General features: G+C 44.6%; 1 protein-coding gene across 9 annotated transcripts in view; it reads left to right on the top strand.

The window, feature by feature from the left end:
* The window catches only part of AKAP13 (A-kinase anchoring protein 13), a 334,433-nt gene that overhangs the window by 181,352 nt on the left and 130,103 nt on the right, over positions 1-22,978 (top strand). For all 9 annotated transcript variants that reach the window (XM_042941070.1, XM_042941069.1, XM_042941066.1 and 6 more), the window contains one exon: positions 3,165-3,298. In XM_042941070.1, the coding sequence (XP_042797004.1) occupies positions 3,165-3,298 (134 nt within the window). The remainder of the gene's footprint in view (positions 1-3,164; positions 3,299-22,978) is intronic.

The raw sequence follows: 22,978 nt of genomic DNA, 5'->3' as shown, positions 1-22,978 counted from the left end.
AAGAAGGAGCCTGATTTGTTTTTGTGGTTTGTTTTTGCTGTTTTTTCCAATTTTTGAAAATCGGGTTAAGTGTGGTAGGTGTTAAGAGGGTGGGGGTGGGGTGTGTAGAGAAACAAACAGACACAACGAGGTTGCTTAGGAAAGAGAGTAACCTCAACCCCGTGGGCATTCTCCCCGATGAGGGGTCTTTAACCATTTATAATCTTTTCTCCCCCCGTGGAAGGCTTTAAGAAACCCGAAGTAGTGTGTTTTTGGTGAGGTGAGGTTTTTAGTTCTATTCATGTTTTGGATTGTCAGTGATAGGAATTTGTTGGCCGCTGGCTCAGAGTTTAAATGAAAAGGTCTCTAATTTTTAAAATAAGATACAACAAGTCTATTTTGGGGGCCCTGGCAGGTTGACATTTCAGAAGAATAGGGAGTGGCTGTAAGCTGATGCCGGGCTGTGTTCTCTTCATTCGGGCGCTATGTCTTTGGCCACACGGGCTGGAATTATTTGTTTTTCTGGCTCAGCAGTCAGAATTTAACCCAAGCAACTGCAAATTATGTGAAGTTTGTGTCTGTAACACCCAGAGAGAAGAGGTAGAAACCAGGGGAAATTTCAGACTTTGATTTTCGGTGGTACGTAGCAGTGGTATAGACGCTAAGAGATGATTTTTAAGATTTTGAGGTTTCAGGAAGGAAAATGAGCTGAAGTTTCAGCAGTGTGTCTGCGTTTAGAGTTGGTTGTTATGTGTGGGCGAGTTGCTTGTTCTGCTCCCAGGAGGAGTCATATGTGTTCAAGGCTCATGATCTTATATTGCAGAGTAGCCGGTCATGAAGAAGTAAGTGCTTTCTTTGGGGGCGGGCGGGGGCGGGGAATGCCAGGATCAGGGAAAGTCCCTGGTCACATTGCCCTGGAGACAAAGCACCTGAGTGTGATCTCAGCCAAAGGGTATTTTCTGGGAAGTTTACATTCCTGGATTTACACATACTCTTTTATGAGTGAAGAGACTTTGGTTCAACTGTTGATTTGGAACAAGCCACATGGCTTTGGCCTCTGTTTTTATATGCTGCTGCAGATAAAGCCAAATAGAAATTAAGATGAGAAAACACGAAAGTTTTGGTTAGAGACAGGGGATGTGGCCCCTCACCCGAGTGCATTGATCACAGTGGTTTGGGAAGTTAGTTGTACTTGACTGAGCCAGGCCAGGCCTGTAGAAATTCCCAGCACCCCTGTGTCTCAGTAATCACTGTTCACCGTTGTGATTGGTCGCTGCTTGCCAAGGTCCATATTTTTGCTAGACGGGTATAGGATAGTAAGGTTGTGTCAAAAATTATACCCCCCAAATAAATAAAAGTCATCAACCACCAGAAGAAAAAATGACTACTTACTTAGAAATGTTTTGATTAGGGAGTCCTTCTTGAGGGGATTGCCTACTCCAATTCTTTTCACTTTATTTACATTTTCTCAAATGTAAGGTAGAGTTTGATTCTTTGGGCCAGGAAACTTGTTTTTGCCCACTTTTAAATTGCTAGTAAGATCGTATAATTATAAACGGGGGCAAAGGAAGAAGAATTTATAAATGTTCATTAATAGGAATGTCACATTCCTAAATCTGAAGTAGATCTTTGGGCACGTCATAATGTGTATTAGAATAAAATCTTAGTAGAATTTATTCTTTGGTGAAAGAAACTCTTCTGCCCTTTGATGTAGGGAACATTTTTTTTTTTTCCGCCGAAGCAGTTGTATGACTAGATGAAAACCAGCCACAGAAAAATTTCCACATGAAATTGAGTTGATAGTTCTATTTTTATCTGTATTGTCAAGGTGAATTTTTACCCTTCACTTAACAATGTCAAAGCATGAATTTGCCTCAGACGTTCATTTTATCACTTCCTTCCTGTATTTGCTTGACCATGTGGTGGTCAGGTAACAAAAACCGTGACAGCTTGGTCTGGTGAACATAATTCTAAAGAAAACGTATGAAAACATTTTCTTTAAAAAAAGGAATTCCAAGGCTCCTGGAGGCTCGGGTGGTTGAGCGCCTGACTCCTGGTTTCAGCTCAGGTCATGGGCCCCGCGTCGGGCTCCGTGCTGAGCATGGAGTCTGCTTGGGATTCTCTCTCTGTCCCTCTCTCCCCCTCTCCCTCACACTCTCAAAAATAAAATAAAATTTGGGGCGCCTGGGTGGCTCAGTCGGTTGGGCGTCCGACTTCAGCTCAGGTCACGATCGCACGGTCTGTGAGTTTGAGCCCCACGTCGGGCTCTGGGCTGATGGCTCAGAGCCTGGAGCCTGCTTCCGATTCTATGTCTCCCTCTTTCTCTCTGCCCCTCCCCCGTTCATGCTCTGTCGAGATCTCTCTCTCTCAAAAATAAATAAACGTTAAAAAAAAATTTTTTTTTAAAAATAAATAAAATTAAAAAGGAAAAAAAAAAAGGAATTCATTGGGGCACTCTGGCTGGTTTAGTGGAGCATGCAACTCTTGATCTCAGTGTCATGAGTTCAAGCCCCACGTTGGGTGTAGAGATTACTTAAAAATAAAAATCTTAAAAAAAAAAAAAAAAAAAGGTGGTGGGGAGAGAGAATTCCTTGTTTGTGATTATGTTTTGGTTTAGGGAGAAATAAAATTAAAACAAAATGTGATTTACCAGAACACTTCAGTCTTGTCCCTTGCAGTGATGGATAGATGAGAGTGTGCAAGTATGTTTTTAAAGAAAGTCATACCCTTCTTAAGGGCTTTATCTCATTCCCAGCAGGTCTTTCCTCTTTGTGCTGTGCAAACATAAACATCTCTGGTCTCTTTGATGGTGATCAAGATGGACTACCTGGCTGTAGCTATTAATCTGTTTCCTTGAAGCTTGTGAATGTCCTTTTCCACATGCAGTCAGTACATACTCGAGATCTGTGAGGAAAAGCCCATAGTGAAAATGGAAGTTGAGTAGACGTCGAACTGGATGTCGCCTTAGCTGCAGACCCCTACAGAGGACAGGGGAAAACCGAACAACCCTGTGATAAAGGACTAGCTCAGCACGGGGTCCGAAATGACACCAGCTCCACTTGAATACTTCCCTGTGTAACGCAAAAGCAAACAAAACACGTGAAGCCTGCAGTGAGTTGTGTAAACAGTAAGACAACGGGATTTGATTTTTCAGATGCGCTTTGTAACTCCCTTCTTCTCTTCAGAAATGCCAGACCTGAAAGCTGCCGACGAAGTGGATTTTCGGAGTAATGGGAGGACGGGCGTGGCCTCTGCAGAGGTGGCCGTGGGAGATGTGGCCACCACAGCAGAGATGAAACCAGGCCTAAAGACCCAGGCGGTAAGTGGCATTGTCTGTGTAAGCACAAAATGTGTTTAGCTTTGTCTGTTGTGTCTGATTTATAGCCTTTTGTTTGTTTGGGCAACGTTTGTATTTTTTTAAACAACGGTATTTCCCCCTTTTCTCTTGTTCCATCACGTATAAATGTGGGTGTGTTGCTGCAGTTCAGCTTTCGTAGACCGTGGGCGCCGCACCGCGTAGCTGTGGGGAGTGGGCCCTTCTCCGTGGGTCCCTTGGCGATGGTAACGAACAAGATTTTCCCTGAGCACAGGACTTCGGCTTCTCATCACGTTGAACATGTCACAAAATGAGAATTCCCACAGAACGGGCTCTCGTAACCCTTCTTAAACCTGATTCTTCTTTCTTGGTACAGAAAACTGAGAGCAAAAATGAGATTTTAACTTCCAGTTCTCTAGTAGCTGTCTAAAATGTGTAGCAGGTCATTTTTAGCGACCAAAAAAATAAATCGGTTCAGTAGTTTTTTTCATAGCAGCTTCATTGAGTTATAATTCCCGTACCATAAAATCCACCCGCACAGGTACACGGCTTCGTCGTTTTCAGTATGTTTCAGAGCCGTGCAGCGGTGACCACGGTCCGCGGTAGCGGCCCAGCACCACCAGCCCGTCCCGCCCCACCCTCCGGGGGTCCCTCATCTCCCGCCTGTTGCTGTGCGTCTGCCCATTCTAGAACCTCACGTACGTGGAATAACATGGAACGCTGAGCTCTTTGACAGCTGGCTTCTCTGACTCAGCTTCCTGTTTCAAGGTTGAACCGTGTTGTAACATCGATTAGTATTTTGTTTCTTCTCATTGCCAACTCCCACTCCATCCTCTGGATGTTCCACATCTTGTGCTTGTCTCCACTTCTCGGCTGTCGTGGATGATACTGCCAGGAACATTTGTGTACGAGTTTGTGTGGATGTATGTTTTCATGTGCCCAGTAGTGGATTTGCTGCATCACTGGTAATTCGATGTTTAATATTCAGTGAGTGTTCAGAAATGTTTTTCTTCAGGGTCTTGAGCTTCTTTCTGTTTTTGTTTAAAGCTATTAACTTAAAACGAGGGAACAAACTTGTTGAGAGAAACTGCGCTCTAAACCTTAGAGTCCCTACTGGTTAATTAATTTTTTTGTAATGTTTGTTTATTTTTTGAGAGAGAGAGAGAAAGAGCACGAGTGGTGGAGGGGCAGAGAGAGAGGGAGACACAGAATCTGAAGCAGGCCCCGGGCTGTGAGGTGTCTGCACAGATCCCGACGTGGGGCTTGAACTCACTGACCGAGATCATGACCTGAGCCACGTTACTGGACTAAATCATATTTCCCCTGAGAAAATCCATCATCTTTGTCTAGACGTGACAGTCCCCGTCTCTGCTCTTCACAGAGGTCTAAGTGGTGTTTTTCCTTAGAGTTACCCCAGCAGGTAAACAGCACACTGTACCCTCCCAGACTATTTCAAGTGTATGAGCCGTGATAAACAAGCTTCATTTTATTGGAGTACAGGGGTAGGGAGGTGCGGACTGTTCTAGCCCACTCCCTTTTACAGATAATATTCGTGACTAATGCCTGGGCGGCTGCTTGTAGAGCAGGCATTATTCAGACCGATGCTGCTCTTGCCCCTAGGGAAAGAAGAGAGAACACACCCTGCATGGGTACACGTGTGTCTTTGTTTCCAGAAGCCCCTAAAACAGGGAAGGAACAAACTCACATCCTTGAATTCAAATGCCCGTCTCTCGGTCTTCCGTGTTAACACAGTAGTGACGACCGTCATGGAAGACAGCTTGCCGCTCGCCCACACTCTGCCCTCCCGTGTGGCTGGCTCTGTCCTCGTTGTATCTTGTCTGTTAGAAAGGAGGAAACAAAACGTTCCTTTTTTTTTTTTTTTTAACTTCCTCCTCCCGTCCTTCTCGCCTCCCGTCCTTCTCGCCTCCCGTCCTTCTCGCCTCCCGTCCTTCTCGCCTCCCGTCCTTCTCGCCTCCCGTCCTTCTCGCCTCCCGTCCTTCTCGCCTCCCGTCCTTCTCGCCTCCCGTCCTTCTCGCCTCCCGTCCTTCTCGCCTCCCGTCCTTCTCGCCTCCCGTCCTTCTCGCCTCCCGTCCTTCTCGCCTCCCGTCCTTCTCTCCTCTATCGTTTCTCGTTTATCCTCTGGTTTTAAGAGTTGAGAGAGAGCATACTCCTCTGGTTGGTCAGCATGTCTCATTTTCCAGATAAGAGACTAAGGACCTCAGAGAGGTCTCATGCCCAGCCCAAGGTCGGACCCAGCCAGAATAAGAGCAAGGAGTGTGATTTCCAACCCAGGACCTCGACAGCAGGGTGGCCTCCCAGCTGACTGTCCCAGGCTCTACGACCAGCAGCTTCCGAGGGGCATCCGTAGGTCAGAAGCATGTAATGTGTGTGTTGCTTGGGAACACCTCGGCCTCGTGTGCCGTCTGCCTCCACTGTGTACAGTTGGAGAAAGCGTATGTTAACGGATCTTCGGGTCTGGAAGGTTTTCAGGTCGAGTAAGTGTGTTCCGAGCAGTGTGGGAATGAGGTGACATCTGACCGCTTGGCTCTCTTCCCTGTTGCTCTGCAGCGCAGGCCCTGTTTGCTGTGACTTGGTAGGACAGAGTGTGAACACACACTTCAGTTTTGCCTGTGTCTCCTTTTCTCTTTTTTTCTGCCATTTAACTCTTCATATACTACGTTCACTGTGTAGGTTTTCAGTGAGTCAGGAGGGAAGTCCACAAGGGTTTTTGGTTTTTTTTTTTAAAAAAGATCATATTTTAAGGCTCTGGGGGTCAGGCAGTGTCACGGTAGTCAACTTTGCTGTTTTAGTGTTATGTAAACAAGAGTGTGACTGTGTTCCAATAAAACTTGATATATAGACATCCCATAATGTCCGGGTCATGAAATACTTCTTTCTGAGGAATTTTTTGTTGATCATTTAAAAATGTAAAGCCGACTCCTAAGATTTTTCGTGGGCTAAACAAAAACAGGCAGTGGGCCCCTGGCCTGAAGAGTATTTGTACACCAGTGGATGAATAGAAGGAGAAAGCAAGTCTACTTGTTTTATTTTCCACGCTGTTTTTTTCTTTTTTTTTTTTTTTTTGTGGTGGAAACTCTTGTTATCAGACTGCATGTTGGGAGGCAGGGAGTTCCAGTACTCGGTCTCTCCTGAAGTAGCTTTTTGACTTCGTGTCTCCAGAGCTTGGCTTCCTTACCTCTCTATCTTCTGGCCTTACCCTGTGGACGCTGTGTTTGTGGTCTGCAAAGGGTTACTTCTCACCCCGAAAGAGTGAACTTGAGATTGAACAGGGTGGGGTGGCATTAGTTTAATATTATTTAATCCCATCCCTTCTGACGCATGCCCAGTCTGCGTGTTGGCCTTGGGAATGGGCCAGTCGTTGCCTCACTGAATTACCGTTTCACTGAATCATCCTCTTCCAGTTGTAAAAGAATTTATGTATCCAAAGCTCGGCTACTGTCTTGAATGCTTAGAACGGTGGTGTATTTACTGCAGTTTTCTAGTAAATGTACATAAAGAATCCATTTTTAAGTTCTTCTAGGGATCTTCCTGTTTTGTAACTTTCTCTAAGCACATGACTGTCAGCACATAGGGGCCTCTGTCGGTGACACTACCGAATATTTAAAGAATTTTTCGTTCCTAAACCGGCTTGACCATCGTGCTGTGAACAAACCCTTACTTTCGAGGCCAGTAATGCTTAAAATCACCATTTATAAAAGAATTCATCGCTATCAAGTTGGACGCTTCTCTTCTTGGAGGAACCACAGGTATGTGCCAGATGCTGCTGGTTTCTCACTAAGATAGATGGTCCCAAGAGATACTTCTTTACTGGGTTGAAAATCGTTCACAGCTTAGGGACCAAGTCATTTGCTTACATGTACTGTTCCCACCAGTCACTTTATCGGCATTTTGTGGTTGTGATTTGTTATGAAATATTGTCAAAGCTTTAATACTAGTCACAATTCAGTACTCCAGGTTAACTCCTCTTATATACATTACTGGTTTCAAGGTTCTCAGGTGACCTTTTGTTGCCTTCTTTATTCCCCGCTCACTGAGTTAATAAATGTTAAGCACTTAGAACAGGGCCTGGCCCACAGAAAGTACAGCTTGGCATTATTATTATTAATTAGTTTCACCACTTCAGATTCCAGTATGCTCTTATTTAAGTAATCATTGGCATATGGTGGCTCCTAAAACAACGAAGACTCCATTTCTGTTTTGTGATTAGTGTTCTGAAACGCTTCAGAAAGAGCGTCAGACATCAGTTTGAGTTGGGAGATGTGGAGCTTGTTGTAGCTCTGAGACCCTCAGAATTTGAATGGACCTTAAAGATTATCCAAAGTCCAACATATTTGCTTTATAGGAGAAGATGGTTTCAGGACGGTTAAGTGACTTGCCTTATTTCACAACTAGTTAACTTTGTAAGTGTCACTAGAACCTTCTATGTTAATAATGTTTCTACTATTCTGTGGTTTCCAAAAGAGTCAAACTGAGGTTATATACTTTTCAGGAGTCCAGTTCACCTGGGTGGACTTTTGCCTTCTAAACAAGTACCCCCCCCCCCCCCCACCCCCCAATGGTGCTCGCATTTGCCAAGCCTCTAAAACCATCACATTATACTACTGGGTCTTCAGTGATGGTTGGAGAAATTCCTTTGGCCATTTTAGGACCTAGGCTGAGTCACTTTAAAATAAATCTCCTGTTCTTGTTACAGTCTGTTAGCTGCAGCTAAGTATCACTAACATAGTGTTTGTCCAAAGAGTTGGCTGTTGGTGCAGAAATTACTAAGATTTTCCAAGACCTGCCTTTTATTTCCTAAAGAATGATATGACTAGGTATAGAGATAACATTGAATACCTAAGTGCAGAATGGGAAGCCTTCTGGGACCATTCTCTTTGAGAATCTGCTCTGTGGTGGTCAGGATAGAATTCTGACTACTGCTCCCTGGCCCTGTGCCACAGACCGGCACATCTTGTAGGAATCTCTGCCCTTCAGTATGCGGCCAGGTTCATTAGGAAGGAACTTCTTTCCCTGGGGTGTCTGTTCATTGAGGTATCTCTGTAATAATTCATTTTCCAAACGCTCATTGCATAAGCTTATTAGCCATTTGGAACAGTTAATTCATCAGGCCAATATATCTTGTCAGCATGCCCATGGTCCTAGCAGCCAAACACTCCAGAACAAATATGGTCAAGTGCAACTATAAAAACCCATATGTTGGGTATTAGGTTACTGGGAAAGTCTACTCTTCATTTAACACACGGGCCCCAATCAAGAAAGCAGTTTATATCAGAACCATCCTCCCATTTTTAATAACAGCACAGTGAAATATCACATTAACTGCATTTCCATTCTTAATTATTTTTACGACAATATTGATATTTGTTCAGGATTGTGGTTAAGGGCAATGTTGGATGGTTTCTGGTTAGAATCTTCTTGAATTCTCTATTTCTGCTATTTTTAATGGAACACAATGTTTTCTTTCTCTTGTCTCAAGGGGGCGAGCTTGCATTTCCATCTCTAGTCCAGGAGTCTGGTTAAAAGCTTTTGCTTCATGTGGCTGGCTGGTCACAGCCTTCGTGCTCAGCCGCCGTAGGAAAATATGGCAGCTCTCAGGCCGTTTGCTAACTAACTGGACAAGCCATAACACTGACGCTCAAGACGGCGTACACACCCTACCCTCTTATTTAAGTTTTCAATTTCAAGAAAGGTCCTTTTAATGGTGTCTCTGCTATCATATTTACATATATAGTTTTGTGGTATATCACCTAGGGAAAGGCAAACTGGCCTCTTTACGAGACGCCAATAAGTCTTCTGTGCATGTATTTGGCATTTAAGAGAGCCAGGCCCCCCTAATTATCCCTTTTGGGTCTGGCGCTAGAGCTGGCCCCAACCACAGGAAAACTTGCTCCTCAGCTTTTTCATACAAATTTTTTGGAGATCTTCTTTCTCCGTGTCTCCTCTGAAATGGAGCGTTTCCAGGAAATTCTGCAAATACTCTTCTGGAGTAGGTAGTTGCCAAAAAGAAGTGCCTCGAAGAACCACAGGTTCAGGTTGTAAAGTCAGAAGTTGAAAAAATATAACCTCAGTATAAAAATATCTGTAGGTGATATGTGTAAGGGTGTAACGTAATGATCCCACTGTAGGTTTTGAAGGGACCTTGAGCAAGTTCTTTAATTTATCTGGCCTATTTTCTCCCTTGTTGTAATCGTTAGGAACTCTCTGAAGTTTCTTCCAGCTCTTAATTCTTGACCAGTTGGTCAGATGTTGGGATGTAAATCTAATGTGTTGGACCAAAAGGACAATCACAGGGACTTTTTTTTTGTTAATTGAAATATAGTTGACATGCAATGTTACTTTAGTTTCAGGTGTACAACACAGTGAGCAGACAACTCTGTGTGTTGGACCGTATGAGGGACTTTTTTGAAATCACATTTTATTTGATAGCCAGATTCTTAACTATTCACTTTCTCCTTAAATGGTTTTCAAGATGTTTTGCTCTGGAGCCTTATATTAATAATCTAATTTTTTCCCCTCACAGAACTGCTTAAACATAGATCATACATATATTTTGAAGGAGGTATGTGTGCCTTTTAATCTTCTGTTGAGACAAAAGAACCAAATCTGATTCCTATCACTCTGTTGGCCGGTTTCTTACACTCCTCATCCCACTCTTGTTCATTCTTATCTCATTATTTTGACAGTCAAGGATAGTAGCCAAGCATAATGGAAAGTTTATGGAGCCAGATAAACCAAAGTTTTAATCCCAGTTCTGCAACTTGATCTGCCGCTTTGATCTGCTTGTTTAGAGGCTCAGATCCTCATCTATAAATTTGGGATGATGATGCCCACTTTAAGAATTATTTGTACTAACTAGGGTTAGTTTAGTGTGTAGCATGTGATAGGCATTTTATATGTAGTAGATGTAATTCTAATCCCATTTTATACTAAGAATTATCAGACCCACTCTTAACACTGTGGATGAATGACTTCAGATAGGTGTTGGTTAAAATGGTCTTGGAAGAAATGACTAATTCTGTCAGGCCATGATGGTAAATTATCATGCCACCCGGTGTTCATGTGACGCGGGGGGTGGGGGGGGAGGGAGCCCTAATTTATTCAGTACTTGATTCAGCACACGTTCACTGAACTCTGTGGTAGGCCTTAGAGACGCTAACATGAAAACAGGTCAGCCTGCACCCAGAGACCCCTCTTCCAGGGGAAGAGACACTACTCTGCATCTCATTTACTGGTTTGCTAAGTGTTAGAGTTAAACATAGAATTGCTTGTGGATAGATATCTTTCAGTGAGCTAGATGATAGATTCTGTCCAGGCTGCTGTGTGCACCCTGGGGGAAGGGAAGTTTCTAAAGAATTGTGTGCTGTTTTTACAGGGTTTACCTCAAGTGGCTTTCCAGGTTTCATTTTTAAAAGCTGATTGTGAGGGGCGCCTGGGTGGTGGCTCAGTTGGTTGGGTGGCTGACTTCAGCTTAGATCATGATCTCATGGTCTGTGGGTTCAGGCCCCACATTGGGCTCTGTGCTGACAGCTCAGAGCCTGGAGCCTGCTTCGGATTCTGTGTCTCCCTCTCTCTCTGCCCCTCCCCTGCTTGCTCTCTGTCTCTCTTAAAAATAATAAACATTAAAAAAAAACTTTTTTAAGCTCATTGTGAGAGTGAAGATACATACATACTGTCAGAAACACAAACTTGGCTGTACCTATTATTTCTTTAAAAAATTTTTTTAATGTCTGTTTATGTTCAAGAGAGACAGAGTGCAGGCAGGGGAGGGGCAGAGAGAGAGGGAGACACAGGCTCTGAGCCGTTAGCACAAAGCCCAACACGGAGCTCAAACCCACGGACTATAAGATCATGACCTGAGCCAAAATCAGATGCTTAACTGACTGAGCCACCCAGGTGCCCCTGTACTCATGATTTGTACCAGTAGACTTGGAAGGGCCACCATGAGGTTGCCTTAGAAAAATACTGTATTGCTTTTGATCCTAAGTTCTGTGTTCGGTTTACTGACATAAACATGGCTTTATGGCTGCTTGTTTTTGCCTCTCAAAAAAGGAAACTTTCTTAGTGGAAAAACTAACGAATGTCATTTGATTTGTGAAGAAAGGCCTAACGTCCTCAGGGATCTACATGACTGGGAAAGACACAGATTTCTCATATTAGGTTTTGATTATGTATTTTAAGAAGGTGCCTGGTGAGGTCTTACCCTGGCTGGCCACCATAAGAGTAAAGGGACACACTGTATTTGGACTTGTTTACTTTATCCAAGAAAGGTTTCAGAAGTACTGATTTCTATTTCTGACGGCTCAATTTGGGGATATAGCCTATGGCTTTGATTTCATTCATTTAGCAAACATTAAATGAACGCCTTCCCCTTTCAAGGTATTGAATCAAGTATCTAGGGAATTTTTTGGAAGTTAAATACGGTCTCTGCTTCTGATTTCTTTAAATAGAGCAGGCTTGCACAGACGTAATCACGATATGTGAATACAGTATGTGAGATCTGCCATAGGAACCATTAATGTGCTTTGGGTGTTCACAGAGAAGTGACTTCTTGAGAAGTGCTTGTGTGACATATAGTGGGGTTTCCTTGGTAATAACCATGATGTAACACACGTGGTGTAAATATTCATTGGAAAGAATAGGGATAGATTGAGGGAGCCTTTGATGTGCTTTCCAGCCTTAAACAGCCAGTTCTGTTTGCTTTCGCTATGTACTTGGCCCTTAGAGCATAGAATTGCCCAAGAATTGCCAGAAACGCCCCAATTTGCAAGGTAACTGTGACCTGGCAGTACTCCAGGTTAAAAAAAGTCCCATTAGGAAACTGAGAAAAGTAACATTTACCAAGTATGAAGAACAGAAGTGTTTGGTAGTATGTGAACCATATGGGAATTTAAAAGAGTGGTACCTTTGTGTAAATATTTCCATTCAACCAGTGTCAATCTGTATTTTTTCCCTCCTTGCCTCTTTCATTTTATGCAGTGACCCAGGCATTTTGCTTCCCATCTGAGAGCCACCCCCCCCCCCCCAAAGCCCTGTCACTGCTTGTGGATCTAGAGGGTCATTGTGACATGGTCTTAAGTGTTCCCCCAGTGTCATGTAGGTAGTCTTCCGAGAAAGCGTTGACCATGCCTTCCATGGCGCTCAGATGAGCATATTCAGAATATCGTGAATTGAAGCCTCACTCAGAAGTCAGAGTGAGTGAGAATATTTATTACGTGGATCATTACTTGTAGCCGGCATTCTATCCTGACTGGGTCATCAGGGTCATCAAGAGTGACCTATATTTAAGAGTTTTGAAAGCCTGCTCCCTCTGGGGTTGGAGTTTGGGGTTGAACTGAGGCAGAGGCATAAAACCAATTTTTTTGTGTGTATGGTTCTTGGATTTCTGTTGAAGATAGTTGCAGAAGATGGTTTCTGAAAGTATTTGAACAAACAGGAGGAATCATTGGAATAAATGTATAGCTTCCCAATGTGGATGCCATGGAAAGTATTTGGACGTATGAATTGGACTTTGAGCTTTCATTTACTTGAGATGTGTACCCATAACATTCGTGTGTGTTTCTTTTACCGCATCGAATATGAGCTACCTTGTGAGCTGCATAGCATCTGGGAAACTTTTGCTTAACCCCTTCCTGGAGACAGTAAAAAAAAAAAAAAAAAAAAAAAAAGGAAGGGGAGATAATTAGTAAAAAAAAAAAAAAATGTGAATTATTCTATTATTTGGAATATTTTTGAAGACAGATAAATCACTAGGAAAATGTACTTGGGTTGGGATGTTGTCCCCCCCCCCCCCCCCCCCCCCCACACACACACCTTGGTTTGTTTGTAGAAATACAGAGCCAGGAAATCGTAAGATTTATAATGGAGCCAGTTAAAGGTCTCTTCTCTTTGCAGTCCAGATTCTCTAACTACAGGAATCCAGAATCTTCCAGAAATAATTGTTCTCATTATAGAATGCTTAGTGTAGGGAGGAATTATCATCTGTGTCATGCAGTCTGTACCCTTTAATTTGCAACGAGGGAACTTGAGCCTAGAGCACTCCCGGGCCTGCCGTTGTCTGCTGGTTAGGGCCAGGGCTCGGCCCGAGGATCCGGAACCCTGGAGTCGGTCTTGTGATGGCCCAGCCTCTCCTCCTTGCCCACCTCTGCCTCAGATACCGTCAGCTTGTGTCACTGCAGTCAGTTCCTCCGTGTCACAGCAAAAGCCCAGGCCCCATGCGCACCTCTCCTGTGTTCCTGCTGACTCCCAGGCCCATGCTCACTCTGCTGTGGAAACCCCGTGCACAGCGACGCCTTTACTGATCAGTGACCCTCTTCTGTCTCACTGGGTCTCGTTTGCCCCGCCCTTACACCAGGAGAAATTACCGCAGGGCACACGTGATTCGTGTGCTGTGACTGACAGGCTGTGTGCACCTGCTGCACTGAGGGGCCCCTCAGTGCAGACTGCCATCCCCTGTCGGTTGTTGGGTGTGTGTGGCTGGGCCTCGTGCGGGTCATGAGGTAGGGTGAGCGACACAGGTCTGGACATCCTGCCTCCTTGCTGCCTTCTTTCCAGAGCGTGGCATCCTTGCTGCCTTCTCCTTTCTAGAGTGTGGCCTCTTCATACGTTCTATATGCCTGTCCTGGGTTAGCTTCCCTGAAAACCATCCCCTACCGAGGGGGGGAGGCCTTCAGTTCCAAATGAGCCCGCATGAGTCATTTAGGAGTTGAGTTTGTTTAATGACGTTTTCTGGCAATCCCACAGGAGATGGGTGACTTGGAAAAGGAGGAAGTTTATGCCTGCCGCACCCTTTGCTAGGGATACATCCCGGTCCCTGGAGAAAGGATCCCCTTTCCAGTGCCCTTCAGCTCTCTTGTTTCTATGGAAATCATAACTTCTGGAACATGTGCTTGTGCTCTGTTTTGTTTCTGACATCATCAGTTTATTTCTTTGCCATTCTTCCCCATTATTTTGCCACCAGGAATCCTATCGTACTCCTCATTTTCCCCATTGAATCATCTACAAGCTAAGTTTTTTTTATGCCGGGGGCCTGGGGACAGAGTGGGTTGGCATCAGGCCTCTCCCTGCTGTGCCGGGCTAGCGGCAGAGACGGCAGACGAAGAGCCAGTGGCCCCACCTCAGCTTTACATCCTCATGAGGTTGGAGCAGGGCCTAGACCAGTCTGGAGGCGAGAGCGACAGGGAGCGCTGAGGCCCACGTGCTGTGTGATCTCTGCTTCGTGGGCAGCAGGGCCTTCATTCTACGAGGCTCGGGAGATTTTCCTCTCATTCCAGGCCTGTGAGGCCAGGGACGATGGGAAGCCACAGACTGGCTTGTCAGCAGGGAAGCACGGAGAGTGCATGTGCGAGCACACGCGCGTGCACACGCGCGTGCACACACACAAGCACACCAGTTCCTTGCTGTAAACATTTGTAACAAAGATTCCATCATGAATTATGCCATTAGAATGTAGTCCTTTCCTACAAGAGTTACTGTTCTGCATTTCCAAAACTAAATTGAGGCTGTAATTTGCAGACTTCTGTTTGTGTGCTGAACCTTGTCGTGGAAACGGGGGTGGGGGGCGTGATGGGCAAAATGAGTAAGATCCACCCCCATCCCACAAGAAGCTCGTTGGGAGAGATGAAGGAGTGAAGCGGGAGCAGACACCTGGGTCCTGGGAACTCCAAGAAGGGGTAGTCTGTTGTGTAGGTCTGTCCACACCAGAGAAGAGTGATCTATTGTGTAGGCCTGTCTACACCAGAGGCCCCTCTGCTGTTCACTTTTGGTGGCGTTAAGTGGCCCCCTGCTGTCATGTTTCACCCCCGGGGATTTTCCCCTGTTGACAGCGTTGCTGGCCTTTAAGTAGGGAGCCAGCCTTTTCACCCCAGTTCCAGAAAGTGATGCATGTGTCTCGATTGTTGGCCACAGAACAGTTCCTGTCCCTGTCTCCACCACACACACAGCACAATAGACTGTGTTCCTTCTTAGGAGTCATTAGGTTCCCTAATGGGATGATCTCAAGGAGGAAAATAGAGCTCTGGCCCTCCTCCCTCATTAGTGCTGAGACCTGGTGCTGTGTCTGCTTCACATCAAACTCAGTGCGTTGTTTTCCTCTGTGTCTGAGACTGTTCTTTCCTCCTTGAGTCAGGAAAAGGGCTTAAATCCTGGCTTCCCCATTAAAAGGAGTAGTTGCCAGCTGTGAGAAGAGGTATTTCCAGACTGGCATAGAATGTAACGTGGACAGTGCTCTGAGGTTTGCTTTTGAAGTCAAAGGGTGTGACCTGTAGGCCTTGGGAAGAGCTGTCGCTCGCATAGGCCGCCCCCACCCCCCACCTCACAGGCTTCTGCGAAGCCAGTGAAGGTTCTTTTCAGAATGCTGGACAGTGGTGAGTACAGGTGATTGACCTCTGCCGCTTAGTGTCGTGATTACGGTGTCTCCCTACCCGTTCACTCTGGCTTTAGCCTCCTCCTTGGAGCTGCTGCCGTATTAGCTGTCCCTGGAGGAGGAGGGGGTTGGCAAGCCCGTTGGTGCTTGGTAATGCCAGGCTTTCTTTACCCTTCTCTTGTATTCCTGATGAAGACCTCTGCTGCCAGATGTCTGCTTCTTGGCCTGGTTCTCCGGCTTCACAAACACAAACAACAAAATAACGCAAGCCCTTTTAAGAATATGATCTCTGAATCAGTCTTGTTAGTTTTCAGAAGGCCTCGACACTCCCTCTGTGGGTCAGCTAATGCTGCCATTGGTTAGTGGATAAACATGAAGGTGCCTCGAAATTGGCTGATGTGACACTGAGATACCACCTCACAGAGTGAGGTCAGAGTAGCTAAAATGAACAAATCAGGAAACTACAGATGCTGGCGAGGACATGGAGAAACGGGAACCCTCCTGCACTGTTGGTGGGAATGCAAACTGGTGCAGCTGCTCTGGAGAACAGTGTGGAGTTTCCTCAAAAAAATTAAGAATAGACCCACCCTATGACCCAGCAATAGCACTGCTAGGAATTTACCCAAGGGATACAGGCGTGCTGATGCATAGGGGCACTTGTACCCCGACGTTTACAGCAGCACTTTCAACAATAGCCAAATTATGGAAAGAGCCTAAATGTCCATCAACTGATGAATGGATAAAGAAGATGTGGTTTTATATACACAATGGAATAGTACTTGGCAATGAGAAAGAATGAAATCCTGCCATTTGCAGCAACATGGATGGAACTGGAGGGTATTATGCTGGGTGAAATAAGTCCGTCAGAGAAAGACAGATACCTTATGTTTTCACTCATGTGGATCTTGAGAAACTTAACAGAAGACCATGGGGGAAGGGAAGGGGAAAAAATAGTTGCAAACAGAGAGGGAGAGACTCTTAAATATAGAGAACAAACCCGAGGGTAGATGTGGAGGGTGCAGCAGAGAGGGGAAATGGGTGATGGGCATTGAGGAGGACACTTGTTGGGATGAGCACTGGGTGTTGTATGTAAGCGATGAATCACAGGACTCTACTCCCAAAAACCAAGAGCATACCTGACACACTGTATGTTAGCCAATTTGACAATAAATTATATTAAAAAATAAAAAAAAATTTAAATAATAAAATAAAATAAATTAGCTGATGTGAGAAGTTGCTGGGATCCTTCTTCCTCAAGGCTAGTCAGTGGGAACTTGCGGCAGGAAGGAGGGGGTCGGGGGTAGCAGAAAGGAAAGGGAAGGTGAAGGAGAGCCTCACGTGGGGATTGGGGAAACATCAGTCTCCTGACAGCAAATACAACTGGCCGAGCTCTACAGGCTGGAAACGGGGCCACAGCTGTCTGATGCTTGTAGCAGTTGTTCCTGTAACTTCTTGTAATTGATCAGCCCAGCATAGAGTGGGGGAGGTGGGGATATAAAATGAGATTTTAATAAGAGAAGAGGAAAAAAAAGGCTTAGCTTAGCTGACTCTTCTTCCTCTGAAAAGGATTTTGTCACATAACCAACTAATTTAGTCTAATGAAGGGAGATAATTGTACGAATCTATGAGTAAGTAAAAAGAGGGAATTGTCCAAGATTTTTAAAAGCAAGGCTCTTTTAGACGTGCACAGTTACAGGAAATTTCAGCAGCTGCTCTAAGTATGGGCGCTTCGGGCCATCTTGAATGTAAGAGACAGGACTTTAAATATCAGCATCTGTTTCCACAAAACAAATGTTCCTTTAGGGAGTTCTTTCTAATAAACAAATAGTAATTAAAACATGTCAAATGGTCACACTGCATGCCATCCATCTATTTTACATTTTAACAAGGTGACCTTTCCAAAGGAATATCTACCCCCCCACCACCACAAAAAACAAAACAAAACAAAACAAAAAACAACAACCCTGTATATTCTGATGAGCAAAGAGAGTAGCTGAACTGAGAGACAGGTCAGCTTTGGCAGAGTGAGAAAATTGTGTGAAGTCTTCTACCACGTTTTTAACTTCCATTCCCTAAAATTGTGGCTCGTGGTTCCTCACATCACTTGCCCCAGCACAGAAGACCACCTCATAATTAGGTTAGAACATTTCCTCTCCGTGAAACCTTTGACAAGTGCATCTTTTTGGAATGGGACAGTTTTCAGTAGCTGGAGGGAAAGCCTTAAGTGTGGTAGCTCTGATTTGGAAATCTCTGCTCTACTAGATCTCTAAACCATCTGTGCATCCGGCTGGCTTCTGAAACCCCGGGCACAGTTTGTCTTCCCGGTGACATCTCAGGATTACGATGGCATCTTTGACTGTTAGGTGATAAAGATGTACATCAGCGGGCACTAGTCATGCTACTCATACACGAACTGGTGTTAAGGAGTTACTCATGTCGGTTTACCTGTTGGTCATTTGCCCCTGGTCTCTCAAAAGTGGAAGGAGACCTATTCAGCCATATGGTCACCGAGGAAGTGCCTTCCCACTAAACCTCTTTGCACATAGCTCATAAAGAACTTTATTCACCCTTCAGAAAACCATCTTTGCCTTTCATTCCTGCTGTAGTTACTCTTAATTCATCAGCTGCATTCAAAATATTATTGTTTGGCTTTCATACGGTCTCTTTAACTAGAAAGCTTTCATCCCAGATTCACACCCCACCCCCACCCCAGGCCCCATTTTTTTCCTGTCAAATTTAACCTGTGGCATCAGACTCTGATTTAGAGGGTTCACGTCCTCCTCCTTGCTCACCTGGATTCACTGGTTTCCTTACCACTAACTTCTTTCTACCTTATAAACCCAACAGTTCTTGAACTTTTGGGTCTCAAGGCTCTGTTACACTTTTAAAAATGATTAGGAACTCCAAATACCTTTTGTTTACATGGGTTTTACCTACAAGTATTTGCCCCCATTAGAAATTAAAACTGAGACATTTAAAAAGTATTAATTCATTTATAATAGTAACAAATCACTACTTGTTCATTTGAAGAGCATATTTATGGAAAACAGCTTTTCAAAACAAAAACCAAATTAGAAGAGTGTCATTTTAATCTAATTGGTTTTAATCTAACTTCAGTAGACAACAGTTTGAGTCTCATATCTCTTATGGATTTAATATGTTAGAATACAGTATTTTGGTTGAATTATATAAAGAAAATCCAGTCTTTTAAAAGGGAGGAATATTGTAATTGCTTTCTCAGATGATTTGGTATTTTTACTTAATACCAAATCAGAATTGACAGACAATATGTTAAGAATTATTGGCAGTATGGGGGGCGCCTGGGTGGCGCAGTCGGTTAAGCGTCCGACTTCAGCCAGGTCACGATCTCACGGTCCGTGAGTTCGAGCCCCGCGTCAGGCTCTGGGCTGATGGCTCGGAGCCTGGAGCCTGTTTCCGATTCTGTGTCTCCCTCTCTCTCTGCCCCTCCCCCATTCATGCTCTGTCTCTCTCTGTCCCAAAAATATATAAAAAAACGTTGAAAAAAAAAATTAAAAAAAAAAAAAAAAAAAAAAAAAAAAAAAGAATTATTGGCAGTATGGAATCTGAGGTCCTGTCGTTGAGCTTTTTGTACTCAGGTACATTAAAATCCACTGGATCTTTCAGCCATGCAGGATTTTCTAACCTCCTGTATCAATCATTTGGAAAATACTGATTCATTGAGAAATAGCACCTCTTCCAAACGTTGAATGTTTTTTCATTTTCAGTCTCCAGAAAATCACATTTGTTAATATTACCACCAGTTTCATCAGAAATGGCTTTAAGTGCTGGTAAACTTGGCGAGTTCACAGTGGCAGATAGAAGTTTTCCAAAATTCTCATTTCCACTTGAAAGTCTGAATTTTATCATCAGCAGTAAACACTGCCAGCTGTTTCTCTGGAGAGACAGGTTCACTTAGTTCACTTCCAAGAAAATACCCAAGTTCTGAATAAGCATCATTCATTCATTTGCCAGTCTTTCTTTCAAGTAAAAATGTTGTTCCATGAAAAAAGTGGCTAGCTTAGCTCACTCCTCAAAACAGTTGCACAAGTGAATTTCCTCAAGATAACCACGCTACCTTGTATGCAGAGCATTTCTGTGTGCTTCCCATTTGTCACACAGAATATTAAAGAGATACGCACCTCAGGATTGAAATCGAATGAAATTAATGTTTCCAGCTTCATCAAGGACCTTCTACGTGGAAGTATTTTCTTTCCTCAAACTGAGTGTGTAACGGTGAGGAACGTAATGACCACGGGTTCACTGTGGTGACACCGTCTTGATTCATGCTAGGGCCATCAGCACAGATAATGAACATAGCAAAAGGGGCAAATAACATATTAGCACCACTGTGAAAATAGTTTTGAACCCACAGATGCCCTGAAAATGTCTCCGGGACCCTCAAGGTTTTTGTAGACCCCACCTTGAGGACCACTGCTCTAGCTTGGGTTCCAGATTCTTGCTGAAAGTAAATCAAGTTAGCTCTTCGGTTCTTAAACTTCATGGCCATGGAGCATACATGGCCCTCCGGGTCTGGTTCCTCAGGTCGCGTGTAGGGTCCCGTCAGCTCTGCTGTTCCGACGTAGAATCCAGCGGCCAGCCTCACCAGGCTCCTCTTTTCCGTGTCAGTCTGCTGCTGAGCTTGCTCACTGGTATCCTCTGCCGGCAGTGCACCTTTGGCATCCACCCAGGCGCTCTTTCTTTCTGGGAGACCCTTCTCAGACGTGCTGTGGGGTTGGGTAGCGCACTGAACACGGGACGCTGCAACTGTGAGACGGACCGTGAGCCCCGCACGCCGCCACAGGGCGCACTCCGCTGCCCCTTACCCCTGCCCCTGCTTGGTGACCTGCCACGTCATCCCACACACGACAGGCACGACACAGTGTTGTGTGCGTGGCAAACGTCTTGAAGGAAAAGAAACACAGGAAGAACTTTCAGCGAGACTGATTTCTGCTTATTGGTGATGGTGTGTAATACTTCAGTGAACTTCACAGAAGAGTAGATTTACTCAGGCCGTCTCTCCTTCGGGGCACCAGCAGTCTTAAGTAATCCCCTTTCTTTTAAAATGCTGTTTCCTATTTCCATAGCAAATGTATTGGAAGCTTTTAAGTTTTGTTGGTCGAGGTTGAGACACACTTAATCAGGATGGCAGGAGTTGCAACTAAAAATCAGGTGGAGGGAGTGCCGGTGGGCTCCGTCGGTTGAGCATCTGACTCTTGATTTCATTTCTGGTCATGATCTCAAGAGTGGTGTGATCGAGCCCTGTGTCAGGCTCCGTGCTGGGCGTGGAGCCTGCTTAGGATCCTCCTCTTTCTCTCTCTCTCTCTCTCTCTCTCTCTCTCTCTCTCTCTCTCTCTCTCTCTCTCTCCCTGCCTCCCTCCCTCCCTCCCTCCCCCCTCTCCCCTCTGCCCCTGTCCCCTGCTCACACACTCCTCTCTTTCAAATTAAAAAGGGGCGCCTGGATGGCTCAGTCCGTTAAGCTAAGTGTCTAACTTTGGCTCAGGTCATGATCTCACAGTCCGTGAGTTCGAGCCCTGCATCGGGCTCTGTGCTGACAGCTCAGAGCCTGGAGCCCATTTCAGATTCTGTGTCTCCCTTCTCTCTCTGACCCTCCCCTGTTCATGCTCTGTCTCTCTCTGTCTGAAAAATAAATAAACGTTAAAAAATAATAAATCAAATAAAAAGCAGGTGGAGAAAAGGAAGCTCCTCATTGATAACTCATTAATATGAGTATCTAGGGTTGAACCAAGAAAAGTGGTCCATCTTTCTATCTATGTAGAATTTGGATAATTGCCTTTGTAGTAAAACACAACAGATCGAAACTTCTTCAGGTTCTTCAGTATGAGAACTAGAGGAGAGCCATTACAATTCAGACCTTGAAAAACTCCACTTGTATGAAAGAAAGATAAGAACAGTAAACCATGTTAAGTAATGCTGTGCTCTTTGGAAGACCACCAGTGCTTGTCCTTACAGCATCCCCACAGGGCAGGCAGAAGAGACGCATTGTGATAGTTACACATGGCGAGTTGGAGGGACAGAGCAAAGGCCTCCTGTGTGTCCTGCACAGTGCTGGGAGCCCACAGAGCAGCCCTGATCATGCTTAAACCATCCCCACGGGTAGCTTGATTTGTCAGGTGTATTGTCCTTGGCATAGCCACCGGCTAGTTAGTGCCGTGCAGTCTTCTGAGCCAGACACACACATTGAGCACATACACATGCACATCGTTGAAGAGAGTACTAAATGCTGCCATGAACCTTAGTCTTTAATAATTCACCATTTTGTGCAGTGTGTGTGTGTGTGTGTGTGTATATGTATATATATATATTATATATAATTATATATAAATAATTTTTTTTAATGTTTATTTTTGAGAGAGGGGGAGGGAGAGTGTACGTGGAGGAGGGGCAGAGAGAGCGAGAGAGAGACAGAATCTGAAGCAGACTTCAGGCTCTGAGCTGTTAGCGCAGAGCCCAACGCGGGGGCTCAGACTCAGGAACTGTTGAGATCATGACCTGAGCCGAACTCAGACACTCAACTGACTGAACCGCCCAGGCACCCCAGAATACATATTTTTTAAGTTTCATGGAGAACGTTTTTCTCTTTTCAAGGTTTATGTTGAAAGCATTCATATTAATTCCAGAAAGAGACATCTACATATTTAGAAAGGCACTAGGTTATCAGTCTGTTGATAATTATGAACAAATAAAAGTCAGTGTGTGTTTAGTCAGATCTTCAGAATGCCCTTACGGGACTTACCTTAGCTGCAATTTAGATTTCAAAAAGCCATTGAGAGTAGACAGGGAAGTTCCTCCACTAGCTGGTTAGTTTCTGGCATGTCCTGTTTCTTGATAAGGTCTAACTACTCACACCATTTGTTTGTAGTGAGCAGAATAGATGCCTTTCTCTCATGCACATCTCCACATCAGAAATCCAGAGGGGATTTAAATTTATGACTAAAAGGAGCTTCTGAATCCAGATTGCCTGTACCGGTTTGATCCTCTGGGAAATGGGTTGCCTTGCCTGAAAGATCTTCAGACAGAGAGGTGGATATTTATTCACACAGGAACCATTTGTCGATTGCTAAGGCCAGGAATCTGTAGGAAATCCAAGAAACAGGAGGTGTCTTGCTCCAAGGGTCTTGGACAACAGGGACGTGGATTGCTGTGATAATCAATGGATGCTTTCCGTGTGGTGGGGCGCAGTCCTAATAGAGTCCGCTCTTTGACTGAGGTGCTTAGTGGAGGCATCACCATTGCGATCACATTGGAAGAAGTTAAAGACT

The sequence above is a fragment of the Panthera leo genome, chromosome B3 (genome assembly GCF_018350215.1).
Source record: "Panthera leo isolate Ple1 chromosome B3, P.leo_Ple1_pat1.1, whole genome shotgun sequence".
NCBI lineage: Eukaryota > Metazoa > Chordata > Mammalia > Carnivora > Felidae > Panthera > Panthera leo.
This window is presented reverse-complemented; position numbering and strand designations above follow the sequence as displayed.